The sequence below is a fragment of the Arachis ipaensis genome, chromosome B10, assembly GCF_000816755.2.
Source record: "Arachis ipaensis cultivar K30076 chromosome B10, Araip1.1, whole genome shotgun sequence".
NCBI lineage: Eukaryota > Viridiplantae > Streptophyta > Magnoliopsida > Fabales > Fabaceae > Arachis > Arachis ipaensis.
In genome coordinates this window covers 135,631,400-135,649,733 of record NC_029794.2, presented here as the reverse complement: position 1 = coordinate 135,649,733, position 18,334 = coordinate 135,631,400, and the positions used below count along the sequence as shown (strand labels likewise).

The window sequence follows — 18,334 nt, the reverse complement described above, 5'->3', positions numbered from 1 at the left end:
TACTATTTACTATGTATGATACACAAGACAGGTTCGAGAATCTGCCACGAGAGAACGCAGACGGAATTGTTACAAGAGAAAGCAGATAGAACTGTCACGAAAGAAGACAGAACGGCCGAAAGAGAGTGTAAATTATATGATTTCTTCATGAGAATAGGTAAGCAGCGGATGACCATAGTGTTTGATCATTCAACTCGAAAAAACACATGACAGAAAGAACAGACTTGGTGAAGTGAAAAAGGATGAAAGGAGTGACAACCTATCCTCCTCAAGAATACCATGTTAAAAATAAGAGACTAAACTGGAGAAAAGATTTGTGTATTATTGAGTATATTCAAGTTGTCTAGAATGATACAATATAAAAGGATATTTATAGGTGCTAAGAGAATCGTAATAATAAAGACGTAATCTCCTATAATAAATATTCAAATATACTAAATAATATTAATTGATCCTAATTATATTCTAACGTCCCTCTTCAAACTCAAGTGACAACTTGAGTTTGAAACTTATTTGAAACAATTAAATAAAAAAAATGCATAAACTGATAGATTTGCCTAAAAGTTTTTCAAAAAGATAAACAACTAATTATGAAATATATTCTATTTTTATTGTTAAAGATCAAAACCCCAATTACATAATTAAAAAACAAAATAAGCTACAATCTATGGTCTCATGGTTTAAATTTTGTAATTTATTCAGCCTACCGTTGTCAGCTTTTTGTCATATTCCAGGGTTGAAAAAAAGAAGGGTGCAAAGAATTTGTATTTATAATTATTTTCCAATAAAATAAATTTTTTTCCCCTCTAGAATGAAGAATATTTTTTGCTTTGGGAATAATAGGTGCAGTATGTTGGTGAATATGATTTTGGACTTTGGTGCCATGCCACCATTAAGCTGATGAAAGGGATTTGGACAAGTTTTTGTTGAATGAAACTTACGACTTATCTTATGCTAGATAGTGTTGATTTAGAATAATAATATAAAATATATTTTAAATTGACTCAAGTGGTATCTTAAAATATGATTTTCATGAACTTGCCAACTGCTTTTTGCCATGTATATCATGATGATTAGCACAAAAAGGTCTTTCCAAACCGAAAAGATTAGGATGGAAGAGGAAATAAATCATGCAAATTGCAAGTTTAAGATATTGTTTGCATAATTTGGAACATAAAAATTATATTTTTTGGTGACTTCATAAAAATTATTTTTATATAATGTATAACAAAACTAACTATTATATGAAAAGTTAAAATTAATTTGTCAGACATGTAAATATAGTTAATATTTTTTTTATTTACGGTATTTATCAAGTATTAATCTGTCGCAAATTAGAACTTAAGCAAACGAGTGAGCTCACTACTCGACTAACCCAAATTAATTAAACATAGTTAATATAACTATCATTAATATAACTATGTTTTAAAATTTGAAATATAAAATTAAAAAAAAGGTGGGAACCAATAGTCAAATAATCAATGTTTATGTTTTTTTATTATAATTTTTTCTCTTCATCCTGTACTTTCTATTATTTTATTTTATTCCTATATTATTTTGAATTAATTAACATTTTGCAAATGTAAAATAAGTTTGATTTAGTTTTGCTATTCAATACTTTAATTTTTTTTAATCGAATAAAATAATTCAATCTAAACTACAAAAAACTTATATCAGAATATATTGGATCAAATAAGAAAAAGAAAATTGAATTGATTTTTACTTTTAAAAATCTAGCTAGAGTTGTTATTTACCTCCTTCAAATTATGTTCATACCTAGAGTCGTATATTTTTAATGAATTATTGAATTTTTAATAATCAAAGTCAATTATATTCTTCAGCAATGTTGACTGCTAGAACTTAAAAGATAATAGTAAATAACTAAAATGTGTTTGTTTTTCTTTTTGACAAATTGCGTAACATTATGGTTGATTCCTTCCCAAGCAACGAGAAATTAACATTCTACGCCATGGTTTTTGGTGACTTCCAATTATGTGATTATTTCCCCAGCCCAAAACTAGGGACTAAGTTAAACTTGAGAAGAGAGATTTAATTTTCTCTGAGTTGAACAGAATAGTTTTATCCCTTTCCTTACAATGCCTTCTGTTGTTAAAGCTAAAGCATCTAGAATTGGAAATTAAGGTAAAGCATCTAGAAGTTAATAATAATAAAATAAGAATAAGTGTTTGTTTGGGCGCTATTATTTTAAAAAAATATTTTTTTTTATTTTTTAGTGTGTTTAGCAAATTTCTAGTAGTAAAAATAAAAACACTAGAAAAAAAAAATATCTTTTTTGAGAAGTTGTAATTTACATCTTTTTTTAAAAGATCTTTTTTTCTTTAAAAAAAGATGTTTTTCATGTAATAAATAAACAAAAAAGTATTTTTATATTGTTATATCCAAATATAATTGATAAATAAAAAGATCTTTTTGCATGAGATATCCTAACATAAAATTACTTTTATTTTTTCATAAGATCTTTTAAAAAAAGATAACTCAAAAAAAGATATTTTCTTAGAAGCTCACCCAAACAAATCCTAAAAGTTTTAGTTTTAATTTTTTCAAAAAAATGGAGAAAATCATTTGACACAGCTGGTTTGATAAATAGGAGTTTCATTAATTATATATAGAAATATATACCAAATTGCTTAACTATATGCATAAAAAAGTTGATCTTGAATATGAATATTATATTAATATAAATTTAAAACCTTTAGATAATAAATTAATGGATTTCTGATCTTATAAACTCCTCACTCTTCTTTGCTTTCTTTAATGTAAGACTAATTTCATACATATTCCTCACACTTGCAACATTAACAATTACCACTCACATAATCACATACAGGTCTGGTTTCAAATGAAGCTAAAAAAGCCTTCTCAGAATCTCACAAAATTACACCCAAAATTTATGGCTAATTAACCATGGTTGAATTAAAATTCAACTCATCTAGCACAAGATTTGAGAATATTGAAGTAAACATCTCAAACACATTTCATTAATCAGTTTGTATTATTCATGCACATACAAATCTATATAAGCAACATTCACAGCAAAATCTCTTCATTTCAAAAGCTATAGCTTCTGGTTGTGTTATTTATGTTGTTCATGCAAACAATGAGAAGCAATAGGAATCAATTGCAGGTCATCTTTTCTTCTAACAGTAACTCCAAATTGCTCAGTCATGTTCAAGTCCTCACATTTGACACCATTAGGAAGCTCCCAATCAAAGTGATACAGCAAATATGCAAGGGCCAGCTCTACATTCATCAAGCCTAATGTGATGCCTGGGCATATTCTTCTTCCAGCACCAAATGGAATGTATTCAAAATTGCTTCCTTTGTAGTCAATGCTACTATCAATAAATCTCTCTGGATAAAACCTCTCTGCTTCACTCCAGTACTTTGGATCTCTTCCAATTGCCCAAGCATTCACAATCACCTTACTTTTCACAGCTATGTGATATCCATTAATCTCACATGCTTCTCTACATTCTCTTGGAATCAAAAGTGGAGCTGGAGGGTGTAACCTGAGGGTCTCTTTGACCACTGCTTTCAAATACTTGAGTTCATCCATGTAAGTCTCATCAACACTTCCACTCATGTCGAATATCTCTCTCACCTCGACCTGTGCTTTCTGCATTACTCTTGGGTCCTTCATCATCTCTGCCATTGCCCAATCTATAGTAGTTGATGCTGTCTCACCTCCAGCTCCAAATATGTCCTAAGAAGTACATAATGATCAATTAGTTTATTTTTGATGAAGCATTTTACACACTCGTGCAATCACATCCGTTCTTTTGGATGACTCGTCAATGTGAGATGTAGTTATTTTTAATGATATGACATTACATAATTAGATGTACGTGTAAAACTACTTTAGCATCAAAATTAAATTCTGCAAACATATCCAAGGGGACACCTGAAAAAATTTATGCAAACACTAAACTATACAAGGGAAAAAAAGTAGCTATTTAGAATTCATGTAAAGATATATTAGATTTTACAATTTGTTTTTAAAACTTACCTGTATGATGGCTTTAATGTTATCTGTAGTTATGCATATATCATGGCTGGATGCATTACCACCCTCAAATTTTAGGAGAACATCCATGAGATCATGATCTGATTCATTTTCACCTTCTCTGGCTCTTAACTTTGCCTCTCTGTGCTCATTGATGATGTTTTCCAGTATTTGATCACTTTGTCTTTGCAGCCTCTCAAGCTTATGCCTCAAGCCACTGACAAGTTGAATCCATTTGGAAGAAGGAAACAAATCTCCTAAATCAAAACCTGCAGCAACCATTGTTGCTTCTTTTATAACTGAAATGTATTTTTCTTGATCTTTACATTTCATGCCAAATGCAGCCCTGGAATTGATTGTATATACTGATGAAAGTACTTCTTCAGTGAGGTTGACAGTTGATCCTTTCGCCGATGCAATCCTTTTTATGAGATTGGTAAGCTCTTCTTCTCTTATTGGCTGGAATGACTTGACCCTTTTGGGGGTGAAAAGCTCCAACATGCAAATCTTCCTCAGCTGTCTCCAATAATTTCCATAAGGTGCAAAAACTATATTTGTTGAACCATAAGACATTATTTCTGTAGCCAGAATTTTAGGCCTTGATGCAAACACAACATCATGGGTTTTCATTACCTCTCTAGCATATTCTGGTGAAGAGATAACAATGGTTGAGATCTCTCCAAGTTGAAGGTGCATCAATGGCCCATATATATTGGCCAAATCTCTTAATCTTTGATGTGGTTTGGATGTAACAAGATGGTGTATGTTTCCTATAATAGGTAGCTTCCATGGCCCTGGGGGTATGTTTGCAGTTGACTCAATTTTCTTGAGACTCCTTCCAATTATCAGGGCCAAAACAATACAGACTATGAAGGTGACAAGAGCTAGCAAGTCAAGGATCAGAGAATCCATGGAGCAACACAGATAAAAAACTAACAGCTGTTGTTTGATGAGTTGAAAATTACTGAGGCTTTGGTTTCTGCTTATTGCTTCTTGTTTTAGCCGATTTAGTTCTCCAGCAACTAAGATGACTTGGTAATTTTCATTGTCTGTTTGCTGCTTTGTTATTTCCGTTATATCTATTGCTTAAATTGTATCATATGAAGAACTTGTCAGAAAAAATATATTAAAGTATCTTTTTTAATAGGCCCCTCTATTAGTAATAATATACTAATACGTTTTAGTACGTTTAATTTTGATGTACTGATTGTGTAAAAAAGGTTCACGAAGGACTTCAATCATGTATTGTTACTTTAGCAAAAGTAACTACTTTTCAAATTCACAACTTGAATAGTCATTTGACACAAACTAATTTATTTAGTTTACATTTGCAACAAACTGATTCAGAAGTGATCTCTGCTAGAATCTATTGTCACTCATGATTTTATCCATTAGAAAGTAAACTCTGCTGCAAGCAGCAACAATGAAGATAGCTTTATTTCAGAAGCAGATAACAAATATCAACTCTTGTACTTGCATATGGTTTATGCTTCAAGCAAAGGATAAGAAGCAATGGGAACCAGTTGCAGATCATCTTTTCTTCTGACAGTAACTCCAAGTGCCTCAGTCATATCCAGTTCCTCACTTCTCATTTCACTGGGAAGCTTCCAATCAAAGTGATACAACAAATATGCCAGGGAAAGTTCAACATTTATCACGCCTAATGCGCTTCCGGGACACATTCTTCTTCCTGCACCAAATGGAATGTACTCAAAATTGTTCCCTCTGTAGTCAATAGAGCTATCAAGGAATCTCTCTGGATAAAACCTTTCTGGTTCACTCCAGTAGTTTGGATCTCTTCCTATTGCCCAAGCATTCACAATGACCTTACTCTTTTCAGGTATGTGATAGCCATTTATATCGCATTCGGATCTGCATTCTCTTGGGAGCAAAAGAGGAACTGGAGGGTGTAATCTGAGAGTCTCTTTGACCACTGATTTCAAATATTTGAGTTTATGGAGGCAAGTTTCATCAACACTTCCTTTCTTACTGAAGTTTTCTCTCACCTCAACTTGTGCTTTCTTCATTATTGTTGGGTCCTTTATCATTTCTGCCATTGCCCAATCTATTGTAGTTGCTGTTGTCCCACCACCAGCACCAAAGATATTCTAAAAAGTAATTATTAGTGATGTTAATCTAATATGGAAACAAATATGCAAACACAACTAATAATAAGGTTACTGGTTTATTATGTCATGAATTTCTTGTGAATAAGTGAATTTTAATAGAAGAAAAAGTTAAGTATCTCAGTCTAGTACTATTGACAATTTCTAACTGTATTTCTCTGCAAATTCAAAGCCTTAAGGACTATTCATGCTTCATTTTGCACATCAACTGATGAATATATTAATTATTATAAACAACTAAACCCATTATTTCTTGGAAATAACAAAATGGTTGCTCTTATTTACAATATTTAACCATTTAAGTTCACAGGGTAAGTTTCACAAATTTCTCTCTTATTGTCAATTACCAAGTGTATTATTATCCAAATAGACTGATAATGAAGATAACCAAATGGAATCTGACATAGCAACATGAAAAATGACTATCCTTACCAAGATTATAGCCTTGATATTGTTACTAGTTAAGGAGAAATCTTGGTTTGATCCATTACCATCCTCAAATCTTAAGAGAACATCTAGAAGACCTTCAACTTCACCTTGTCCTTCTTTGGATTTTGATGACTTTGCCTCTTTATGTTCATTGATGATGTTTTGCAGTATCTGATCCGTTTGTCCATGCAACTTCTCAATCTTAGGCCTCAAGCCAGAGACAAGTTGAAGCCATTTAGCTGATGGAAACAAATCTCCTAAAGAAAAACCAGTCCCCACCTTCGCCAATTCTTTCGCCAGCGATATGAATCTTTCTTGATCTTTGAATTTCATGCCAAACGCGGCCCTTGAAGTGACAGTGTATATAGTTGAAAACACCTCTTGAGTGAGGTCCACAGGAGATCCATTATTATTATTTGTTGCAGCAATGATTCTTTTGATAAGACTAGTGAACTCTTCTTCTCTTATCAGCTGAAATGAATCGACACGCTTCGAAGTGAAAAGCTCCAATGTGCAAATCTTCTTTAGCTGTCTCCAGTAGTTTCCATAAGGTGCTAAGGCTATGCTTGTGCAATCATATGATATAATCTTTGCAGCTAGAATCTGAGGCCTTGATGCAAAGATGATGTCATGTGTTTTCATTACCTCCTTGGCATACTCTGCTGAGGAAACAACAATGGTGAAGATCTCTCCAAGCTGTAGATGCATCAAAGGTCCATGTATTTTGGACAAGTCTCTTAATTTTCGATAAGGCGTGGATGTAGCAAGATGGTGTATGTTTCCTATGATAGGTAGCTTCCATGGACCTGGGGCTATGTTTGAGGTTGAGTTAATTTGATTGAGATTCTTCTTCTTCCATAGTTTAAGTGCTGCAAGCATGAAGAGGAAAAAGCAGAAGAGTGTTGGAAAGTCAAAGAGTAGAGAATCCATGGTGCATTAAACTCGATGCGCATGGCTCGAAGTTGAAACCATTTGGAAGGGGACAAACTTGCTTACTGCTTAACCAACTAGGTATTGTTAACTCTACCAGACTAGTACTATATATATGATTAACTAAGTATTCTTAAGCTTTCTGAGTTTGAGATTTCTTTAACCTGTTTCATTTTTTATTGAGAGTTTTTGTCAAGACTTGCTATTTGAATATTTGCAACAGGAGGGTGGTTGAAACTACTGTATCTTTGTCTGCTTCTATGTTTCCTTGAGTGGAATCTTATAAAGAATCTTCAAGTTTATGAACTTTTATGAGTCTTGACTTCTTTCTTCTTCTTCTTTTGCATGGCAATTTTAACACAGAATATTAATCAGGGTTAACTTAGATTATTAAAAAAGAAAGCTTAGTCAATCTTAATAAACACATATATAGTATTGGACTATTGGTGTTCTATATATCACTACTTATAACTACAAGAAGCTGACAATTATCATTCAAATTATATATGGACAATTTTTTTTATAATAACCAATGAAAAATAACTGTATTAATTAATATCAGCTAGAAAGAATATGTTGACAAATTGCCATTGATTTTAATCAATAACAACGATCACACAATCATGCAGCTTTATTTCAAAAGTAAATGACCAGAATCTTGATCAAAGGATACACAACATAGCATATTAGCATCTAATCTATGTTTATGTTTCAAGCAAAGGACTAAAAACAATGGGAACCAATTGCAGGTCTTTTTTTCTTCTAACAGCAACTCCAAATGCCTCAGACATGTCCAATTCCTCATGTTTCATTCCACTTGGAAGCTTCCAATCAAAGTGATACAACAAATATGCGAGCGCCAGCTCAACATTTAGCAGGCCTAATGTGCTGCCGGGGCATGTTCTTCTTCCGGCACCAAACGGTACAAACTCAAAGTTATTCCCTTTGTAATCTATGGAACTATCAATGAACCTCTCTGGATAAAACTTCTCTGGGTCACTCCAATAGTTTGGATCTCTTCCAATTGCCCAAGCATTCACTATGACCTTACTTTTGTAGGGAATGTAGTATCCATTGATCTCACAAGCTTCTCCACATTCTCTTGGAAGTAAAAGAGGAGCTGGAGGGTGTAACCTTAGTGTCTCTTTCACAACTGCTTTCAAATATTTGAGTTCATTGATGAGAGTCTCATCAACCTTTCCTATTCTGTTGAACAACTCTCTGATCTCAGCTTGTGCTTTCTCCATTACTCTTGGATCCCTTATCATCTCTGACATTGCCCAATCTATGGTATGCGCCGATGTCTCGCTTCCTCCACCAAACATATCCTAAAAAGTAATGATTAATTACTTGAGGTTAGGCAAAGCAAGGCAGTGATTACATTAAAAAAATTAAAAATCTTCTAACTAAAGAGTAAACAAGATCAAGATTATCCTTACCAGGAGTATAGCCTTGATATTGTTTCTACTTAAGCAAATATCTTGATTGGTACCATCTTCAAATTGAAGGAGAACATCCACAAGATCTTCATCATTTTTGCCTTTACCTTCCAACTTTGCCTCTTTGTGATCACTAACAATGTTTTCCAATATCTCATCAATTTGTCTTTGGAAACTCTCAAGCTTAGGCCTCAATCCACTCACAAGTTGAAGCCATTCCCAAGAAGGAAACAGATCTCCTACATCAAAACCCCCTGCAATATCTGTTGCTTGTAGCACAAGCGATATGAACTTCTCTTGGTCTCCACGTTTTGTGCCTCCGAACGCAGACCGCGAAATGATTCCACATATCGACGAAATCACTTCTTCAGTGAGGTTAACTGATCCTTCTTTTGATGACATAATCCTCCTAACAAGATTGGTGAACTCCTCTTCTCTTATTGGCCGGAACGAATTGACTCGTTTCGTGCTCAAGAGCTCCAAGGTGCAAATCTTCCTTAACTGCCTCCAGTAATTTCCATAGGGTGCAAAACCAATGTTTGTGCAATCATAAGAAATTATCTTTGCTGCTAGAACTGGAGGCCTTGAAGCAAAGATGATGTCATGTGTGTTCATAACCTCTTTAGCATATTCTGCTGAGGAAACAACAATGGTAGAGACTTGTCCAAGTTGAAGGTGCATCAATGGTCCATATTTGTTGGCCAAATCTCTTAGCTTTCTATGTGGAGTTGATGCAATAAGATTTGGTATGTTTCCTATGATAGGTAGCTTCTGTGGTCCTGGGGGTATATTTGGAATTACATCACTTTTCTTTCTTATTCTCAGAGCAGCAAGGATGAAGAAGAGAAAGAAGATGAAAGCAAGGAAGTTAAAGATTTGAGAATCCATGAAGATCAAACAGAAACTTAAGATGGATTAAAGTGCTGGTAAAGTAGAGAAGAAGATAGAGTTATAATTGCTTGGAGTCTCACTGTCTTGTGAGTTGTTATACTTATCTTTATCTGTTATATTTTTGTCTACAAGTTGAAATTATTGTATCTTTGTCTGCTTCTATCGTTTCCTTGAGTGGAACCTTTTAAAGAATCTTCAAGTTTATGAATTTTGAAGAGTCCTAGCCGCTTTTTTCTTCTTTTGCATAACAATTTTAACACAATATTAATCAAGATTAACTTGGAATATTAAAAAGAAAATTTTAGTCAATCTTAATAGACACATACATAGTATTGGTGTTCTATTTATAACTACTTATAATCTTTGAAGTACGGATACTTCGCTGAGTTGCCGTGTCGTACACATTTTGAACACGATATTCATTGGCATTCGTTCGACATGCGTGCCTGCTGTGTCTAAATGACATATCATTACGACTTATCTCCTCCTCCTCCTCCTCCTCTTTCTTCATCTTTTTTTCATTATCGTCATGGTTACCACCACCATACCACCACATCTATCTCCTCCTCCTGTTTCTTTTTTATTTGAATTTCTTTGATCTCCTCCTTCCTTTTCTTCTTACTCTTCCATCATTATCGTCATCACCAACGACACCAACATTTTACTAATATCTTTATTGATTCTGATTCTTTGTGGTAATCGAATGAACTGAAAATATTATCAAAACAAAATCATTGTATAATACCAAATGAATCGAAAATAGTCCATTATATAAATTCGAATTCAGAAATACTTGCATCACAAATGAACCGAAAATTAACGACAATACATATTAGAAGAAGACAATAACGATAACAATGATGATTATGATGATGATGATGGTGGTGGAGGAGAAGGATGAAAAGGAAGGAGGAGACGAAATTCCAAGAGGAGGGGGAGGAGGAGGAAGAGGAAGAGGAAGAGGAAGAAGTGTTGTTGGTGACGACGGTAACAAAATTGAAAAATAATAAAAAAGTAGGAGGAGGAGAAGAACAAGAACAAGAAGAATAAGAAGCACAAGGGAGGAAGAAAACGGGAAAAAGAAAAGCGTAACTCAAATCATTTAGATGTAAAATTGCTTGGATGTGAAGAATTACTCTTTTATATGTGTCCCCGTGTCTTATAAGATTTTAAAATTCGTGTGTCGACGAATCTCGTATCGTATCATGTGCCCAGTATCCGTATCATTGTCTATGCATCATAGCTTATAACTACAAGAAGCATGCAACTATCATTCAAATTATGTGTGGACGATCTTCTTCTTTTTTTTTTTTTCTTACAATAATCAATGAAAATTAACTAATCAATTAATATTCAGCTAGAAAGAATCTGTTAACTATTAATACTTATAATTGCAATTGATTTTTAGCTGCATTACAAAATCTCCAACTCTTTTGTAATCAATAACAATGATCACAAAATCATGCAGCTTTATTTCATAAGTAAATGACCATGAATCTTAACGCATACACAGCATAGCATTTCTTAATCAAAGACATAGCATCTACCTATGTTTATGTTTCAAGCAAAGGACTAAAAACAATGGGAACCAATTGCAGATCTTTTTTTCTTCTAACAGTAACTCCAAATACCTCAGACATATCCAGATCCTGACCTTTAATTCCACTTGGAAGCTTCCAATCAAAGTGATACAACAAATATGCCAGCCCCAGCTCAACATTTAACAAGCCTAATGTGCTGCCCGGACATGTTCTTCTTCCAGCACCAAACGGAATGAACTCGAAATTATTCCCTTTGTAGTCTATGGAACTATCAATGAACCTCTCTGGATAAAACTTCTCTGGGTCACTCCAATAGTTTGGATCTCTTCCAATTGCCCAAGCATTCACTATGACCTTAGTTTTGTATGGAATGTGATATCCATTGATCTCACAGGCTTCTCCACATTCTCTTGGAAGTAAAAGAGGAGCTGGAGGGTGTAACCTTAGTGTCTCTTTCACAACTGATTTCAAGTACTTGAGTTCATTGATCAGAGTCTCATCAACCTTTCCTATTCTGTTGAATAACTCTCTGACCTCAGCTTGTGCTTTCTCCATCACTCTTGGATCCCTTATCATCTCTGACATTGCCCAATCTATAGTATGGGCCGACGTCTCGCTTCCTCCACCAAAGATATCCTAAACAGTAGTGATTAATTACTTGATGTTAGGCAAAGCAAGCAATCTTAAATACTAAGGTCATATTAAGAAGCTTTAAACTAAAGAGTAAGCAAGAGCAAGATTATCCTTACCAAGAGTATAGCCTTGATATTGTTTCTACTTAAGCAAATATCTTGATTGGTACCATCTTCAAATTGAAGGAGAACATCCACAAGATCTTCATGTGATTCATCACTTTTGCTCTTTTTACCTTCCAACTTTGCCTCTTTGTGATCACTAACAATGTTTTCCAATATCTCATCAATTTGTCTTTGGAAACTCTCAAGCTTAGGCCTCAACCCACTCACAAGTTGAAGCCACTCCCAAGAAGGAAACAGATCTCCTGCATCAAAACCACCTGCAACAGCTGTTGCTTGTTGCACAAGGCATATGAACTTCTCTTGGTCCCCACGTTTTGTGCCTCCAAACGCAGACTGCGAAACGATTCCATATATGGATGAAAGCACTTCTTCAGTGAGATTAACTGATCCTTCTTTTGATGACATAATCCTCTTAACAAGATTGGTGAACTCCTCTTCTCTTATTGGCCGGAACGAATTGACTCGTTTCGTGCTCAAGAGCTCCAAGGTGCAAATCTTCCTTAACTGCCTCCAGTAATTTCCATATGGTGCAAAACCAATGTTTGTGCAATCATAAGAAATTATCTTTGCTGCTAGAACTGGAGGCCTTGAAGCAAAGATGATGTCATGTGTGTTCATAACCTCTTTAGCATACTCAGCTGAGGAAACAACAATGGTAGAGACTTGTCCAAGTTGAAGGTGCATCAATGGTCCATATTTGTTGGCCAAATCTCTTAGCTTTCTATGTGGAGTTGATGTAACAAGATTTGGTATGTTTCCTATGATAGGTAGCTTCCATGGTCCTGGGGGTATATTTGGAATTACATCACTTTTCTTTCTTATTCTCAGAGCAGCAATGATGAAGAAGAGAAAGAAGATGAAAGCAAGGAAGTTAAAGGTTTGAGAATCCATGGAGATCAGACAGAAATGTAAGATGGATTAAAGTGTTGGTAAAGTGGAGAAGAAGAGTGTTATAATTATTAATTGCTTGGTGTCTCAAATCTCAATGTCTTGTGAGTTTTTATACTTATTAAATTTTTGAAAAAAGGACAAATAGGTCCCTGATCTTTTGCTTCGCGAACATTTTTGTCTCTGACCATTTAAAAATACTTTTAAGTCCATGACCTTTACAAAACTTAGACGGATCAGTTCCTGACTAAGGCATTTGGACGGATCAGTCCCTAACGGAGGCATTTGAATGGAGGGACTGATCTGTCCAAATTTTGTGAAGGTCAGAGACTTAAAAGTATTTTTCAAATGTTAGAGACAAAAATGTTCGCGAGACAAAAAATAGTAACCTATTTGTCCTCACTAAAATCATCCATCAAAATTAATTATTAGTATAAATTATATATTAAAATAAATTATGACTGAATTTTTGTGTATAAATAATATTTTTGTTAAATTTTTATTATATTTTTGTCAAAAATTAAACGTGTGATATCAGCTTTCTCTTTACTTTTTATTTTTTTAGTCAATGATTGCCATCGTTGGTAGACCATTGTTGCGGTCAGAATTAATGAACGGTAACAGTTCACTTTTGGATATATTATTATTATTATCATCGCTTTTCATTGCCTTAGAGATATTTAATAAGAACGTGGTTGTAATTGTATTATTCTGACCTTTTTACATGTTTATTGGCATTATTCTAATTTAATACTCTGACATTTGTTAAGTTCACTTCAATTTTACTAATAAAAATAGGTTTAATATGCTTTTTCATTTTTAAAAATTGTATATTGAAAATTAACTATTAAATTAATTTAATTATTTATATAAAATATATATTAAAAATTATAAAAATAATATATAAATATATAATAACTAAAGAATTTGACACTTTTGTGCTACGATAAATCTTTTTCACTTCTAATTCTCATTATAGCATTCGAAAACGCTAGATTAATAACGTTTTGGTTTTGGTTGCCTCGTTCAATAATGTTGCACCAGCACCACATTTCTTTCTCCATTTATTTGGCTCTTTCATATTCTTTTCCTTTTTCAAACACGGTTAGCCGCTGATGAGTGTTCACATTGACATCTGAATATCTCCACTTCATAGAGTCCCATTTTTTAAAGTATAAAATTATAAAAATGATCCTCAAACTATTTTTTGGGTAAAAAAAATCGACAATACTTTAGCTATAGAATAGAAAAGGAAATTATTTATGTTAAGATACAATTATAAAATTAATTTTATTAAATTCTCTTGTCCTCTCCTCTTTTCCGCAGCTCAAGATTTGTATTATGTGACCAATATAAGACCTATAATTTTAAAATAGTCTGAATAGGTTACGTCAATGATGAAGTAATATGTACGTGTTAGATTTACTATAGGACATTACATAACGTACTAGTTAGATTAAATGAATTCTTATCATAGGAAAAATAAATATCTTCTAAAAAAATTTAAAATTTAAATAATCTAACTATTTGAAAAAAACAAAGCATTTTAAAACTACAACTAATGTAATTAGTTTAACAAAAAGCAGTTGTAATGTCAAGTTATGTTTAAACAACCTAAGTAACATATCAAAAGCAAGTGAATTTAAATACAAAAATCACTCTGCTCAACCTAATTATTCATAATATAGAGTATAGACCCAACGGCTCTTCATCAATAAAAGCAGCTGAAGCCTAAAGATTTTTTCTCAGCTATGCATGGCTTGAGGCATCCCAGACCTGTTGACCCACCAAAGAAAACACATAACATACTGGCGTATGGTTCATCCAATCATCCCAGTGAGTGCTGCAATTAACCACAACTAGACCATAACACATATCTCATAACATCCATTGGGTTAAGGAACTTTAACTCCTTGGACAAAAGGTGGATGACTCTGGCTTTGGTCTAAATTTTTCATGTAAAACTTATTAACACTCGCTTGATGGATATCAAAAACTCATGAAACAATTCCAAACAATACAAGAGTCTTCCAATCATATTTTATATTTTGCTTATATTACAACTGACTACAAGCCAAGAAACTGAAGCCATTCCCAATGGTCTTTCAATTAAAAACGACCACATAGATCCCTAAGTCTGTAACATTAGAAACCACATTAAAACTAGGCAACTAACCTTTAACCGTTTAACCAAACTGTAGCATTAATAATGTATGCCCCAACAGGCAGAATCAGATGTAAATGTGAAGTGTACACTTGCATACTCAGATCCTTTAAAAAGGTTCTCATTAAGAACATGCAAAAATGCACAACAGTTATTCCATGTATCAATAATGCACTACACATGGTGAATAAGTATAAATCCGTTCTTCAAATGTTTAAGAGTTCCTTTTCCAAGAAATGCCCATGATGCCTGCTCTTGCCGTAATCCACGGAGAATTTTTACAGGGATCTCCAAACTTTGTGCAATCTCGTATAGAGTATTTAGACCTGCTGGATGAACTTCACTAATCACTATCCACAATAAGCCTATGCCTATTTAGTCCTGTTTGAGGATACCAAAATTCACTCAAGAGTTTGTAAATAGTCTAGAAGAGAATTGCCTGAAAAATTCTGTCACTTATGCTAAGAAGGGACTCCTACTTTGAATAAAGCTGATCTCAAACTTCTTCCCCATGGATAGTGCACACTTATGCAAGCAATGCTATTACCCATAAAATAACAAACATCCAGCCAATTCCTAAGTATCAATCTACACCCTAGAGCAGAAATTTAAGCTATCATCAGAGGAAGCCTAACGAAAACTAGGAATATGGTACGCCAAGTATACAACTACCTGGCATTTTTTTGGATTTTGGTTGCAGGTACCTACTGCTACATCATAGGCTATTAGTGGCCATCCTTGTTGACGAGTGAACAACAATTTTTTCTTATGTGATACCTTCGCTCAAGAAGCCCATGAAAACTAGGTTGCAATGCTTAACCTAAAGCAATCAGAGTAGCCAAATTGATGGCAAAGACTAAGCTGTATCTGGTCAGCCTAGGAATTAGGAGAGCTCAAACACCACTATAGCCTAAGCGGCAGAAATAAGAAATCCCAACAGATCATAAATAGCCCATCTTAGTTGTCCCATATTTGTAGTATTACACTTGGAATCATCAACAACACTTCCCTCAAAACATGCCTTTATACACCTATAGTGCTGTAAAGACAACAAAGAAAGCATGTTATAATTCACAGGTGGACCTGCTAGAATTAACATGGGAAGAAAAGGATTCAATCTTATAATTAATCACCAGTGTTCAAAAATAAAAATAACAACTGAAAAGGGAAACATGCATCTTACAGGAGGCAATTCAACCCCAATCTGGTTAATCTTTTGAACTGCAAATCCTACATCCCAAGAACACCAGCTGCACAACCAATCCCCCTAAGCACCTATCCTACATGAGAAAAGGCACGCATGTGAAGTTCTTGATATTGTACAGCTGAACAAAAAGGGAACAGCAAATATATACAAGCAGGAAGAAACTGATGAGGGTTTTTCTGCCAGCTGCCAGCAGTTTAAACACAGAAACGTTCCTATTACATAAAAATAGACACCTGCCAATAGTTTAACAGTGAATAGCACACTTGCAGCAGTTGGCGGCTTGCAGGACTAAAGCGATGGCATATACGAGAAGTGCAGCTTTTTCAATAAACATGGAGCATATCACATTACTATGAAATGCTCAATACGGTTTAAAAATTAAACTAGATAGTCATCTTAAAGACTTCCACAACAAAAACAACAAAGGTCCTGAAATTTCAAAGTATTTTTAGGGTGTTAAAAGGAAAAGGAAACAAAAACTGGCGAAATTAGAATAGAGACAGCAGAAAAGGAAGAAAAGAAGATCAGTGACACAGGAAAATGTGTATGATGTGAGCCTCTAACTCCTGTGAATGAAAAGGAGAGAATGAAGAGTATATCTGACAGGACAAAAATCCAACCTAGTGACAAATAGACATCAATCAATCATTTAGTGGACAAGTGCAGCAGAAAAATGGGATGCAGAAGAAAAACCAACTGAAGTATTGCTTATTGGGAAAGCAATATAGCCCACACCCAGAAGCAAAGAATAGAGATTTAGAAAAGAGGGCTGCAGTATCACAGACTGCCCAATAGTTCAACTTTCGACAACAGACGTAGTAGCATCAAGCACTTCACCGATCCAAACAGGCATGACAGAGCATGAGAAATAGGGTGTGAGATCAGAACAGATACTCCTCCAAAATAGTCTCAATGAATAGGTGCTTCATTTATCTGTCAATGCAGAATGAAAGTTGCTATCTTGCCACAGCCAAACCACGTGTCATTTGCGATCGCCTATTGTACGCATGTGCTATAAGATGCTATAAGCAGTTGCAACAGATCACTGTCAACCACTATGAAACCAGGAATTGAATCATCCAGAAGGCAGACAATATAAATGAAAGGGAGTAGTACTACACAGTCTACATCACCAACCCCAAAGGAGAGACCTTTTGTCCAAGGTTTTTTACCTACTTATTATTAACAAGATACATATTCTAACCTCATAAATTTTGTTTTAAGGTTCCAACTTAGGCAAACACTCAAATCAAGTCTCCTCTCACAAACTCGAGCCTCGACAACCCGACACCCCCCACCCCCCAAAAAAAAAAACACAAAAAATAAAATTCAGGTCAACCATCACATACTAGCATGTTTGGCATCGACAGGCTTAGCATCAAATTCAACACATTGAAAAGTTAAAAGCAAAACTGCATCATCAAGATTCAACAACAACACACACACACACAATATTGAAATTTTACTGCAACAGGACATAAAGCAAAGCTATTCAGTGTGCAAACCAATTGATCCTCTAAAAAAATCACCTAAAGGTAAAGCCACCTAACATTAGGCTGAACTAACCACGAGCTAGCATGTTATCATTAGTTAACGCTTAATTTATTACTATCCAAAAGTTCGAACAATACCATACGGATGTTCAACAACATAGTAAAAGACAAAATACACTCCAGAAACTAAGTAAAAATAAGAAGTTCTATCATAACTTCCACCCTACTATAACATACACAGACTTCATAGAAGTTGAAACTTCATACTAAATTTGAAATAAAACCCAGTAAAAATGATTACCTCAAGTCACAAAGCAACTTAAAATTAAAAAACACAATGTTAGGTTCATCAAGATTCACAACCACTTCAAAAATAATACCAACAATTACTTCCCCGCTCCTAGCTCGTCACCTTGTCTCTCTCCCTCCTCTTCGTCACTTGGA

The 18,334-nt window shown here is 34.2% G+C and overlaps 4 protein-coding genes across 5 annotated transcripts in view; all 4 read right to left on the bottom strand.

Annotated features, from left to right (window-relative positions):
• On the bottom strand, positions 2,724 to 5,101 carry LOC107621180 (cytochrome P450 71D9-like). The gene is made up of 2 exons (XM_016323215.2): positions 4,028 to 5,101; positions 2,724 to 3,724 (listed from the first exon to the last, which is right to left on the bottom strand). The coding sequence occupies exons 1-2, from the start codon at positions 4,934 to 4,936 to the stop codon at positions 3,095 to 3,097; spliced, it is 1,539 nt and encodes a 512-aa protein (XP_016178701.1). The 5' UTR covers positions 4,937 to 5,101; the 3' UTR covers positions 2,724 to 3,094.
• LOC107624546 (cytochrome P450 71D9) lies at positions 5,246 to 7,783 on the bottom strand. The gene is made up of 2 exons (XM_016327045.2): positions 6,583 to 7,783; positions 5,246 to 6,132 (listed from the first exon to the last, which is right to left on the bottom strand). Exons 1-2 carry the CDS (start codon positions 7,507 to 7,509, stop codon positions 5,509 to 5,511), a joined length of 1,551 nt encoding a protein of 516 aa, XP_016182531.1. The 5' UTR covers positions 7,510 to 7,783; the 3' UTR covers positions 5,246 to 5,508.
• Positions 8,104 to 13,127, bottom strand: LOC107622400 (cytochrome P450 71D9-like). 2 transcript variants are annotated; one of them, XM_021115007.1, is made up of 3 exons: positions 12,183 to 13,127; positions 8,949 to 9,001; positions 8,104 to 8,837 (listed from the first exon to the last, which is right to left on the bottom strand). In XM_021115007.1, exons 1-3 carry the CDS (start codon positions 13,027 to 13,029, stop codon positions 8,214 to 8,216), a joined length of 1,524 nt encoding a protein of 507 aa, XP_020970666.1. In that variant the 5' UTR covers positions 13,030 to 13,127; the 3' UTR covers positions 8,104 to 8,213. The 2 variants fall into 2 exon arrangements, with proteins under 2 accessions (XP_020970666.1, XP_016179763.1); XM_016324277.2 differs by lacking the exons at positions 8,104 to 8,837; positions 8,949 to 9,001 and adding an exon at positions 11,192 to 12,016 and having other exon boundaries at positions 12,130 to 13,124.
• LOC107622402 (splicing factor U2af small subunit B) overlaps positions 15,012 to 18,334 on the bottom strand; it is a gene marked incomplete in the record, with an annotated part of 4,683 nt that continues 1,360 nt past the window's right edge. The window contains 4 exon segments of the mRNA XM_021115008.1: positions 15,012 to 15,785; positions 15,863 to 16,229; positions 16,374 to 16,470; positions 18,192 to 18,277.

Bases quoted from the DNA above. Each gene is read 5' to 3' on its own strand.
- LOC107621180 (XM_016323215.2), bottom strand. From the start codon at position 4,936: ATGGATTCTCTGATCCTTGACTTGCTAGCTCTTGTCACCTTCATAGTC. The intron at 3,725-4,027 runs GTAAGTTTTAAA...TGTACTTCTTAG, and splicing joins ACATTAAAGCCATCATACAG to GACATATTTGGAGCTGGAGG.
- LOC107622400 (XM_021115007.1), bottom strand. From the start codon at position 13,029: ATGGATTCTCAAACCTTTAACTTCCTTGCTTTCATCTTCTTTCTCTTC. The intron at 9,002-12,182 runs GTACCAATCAAG...AATTTGAAGATG, and splicing joins TCTCCTTCAATTTGAAGATG to GTACCAATCAAGATATTTGC. The intron at 8,838-8,948 runs GTAAGGATAATC...ATTACTTTTTAG, and splicing joins ATATCAAGGCTATACTCCTG to GATATGTTTGGTGGAGGAAG.
- LOC107624546 (XM_016327045.2), bottom strand. From the start codon at position 7,509: ATGGATTCTCTACTCTTTGACTTTCCAACACTCTTCTGCTTTTTCCTC. The intron at 6,133-6,582 runs GTAAGGATAGTC...ATTACTTTTTAG, and splicing joins ATATCAAGGCTATAATCTTG to AATATCTTTGGTGCTGGTGG.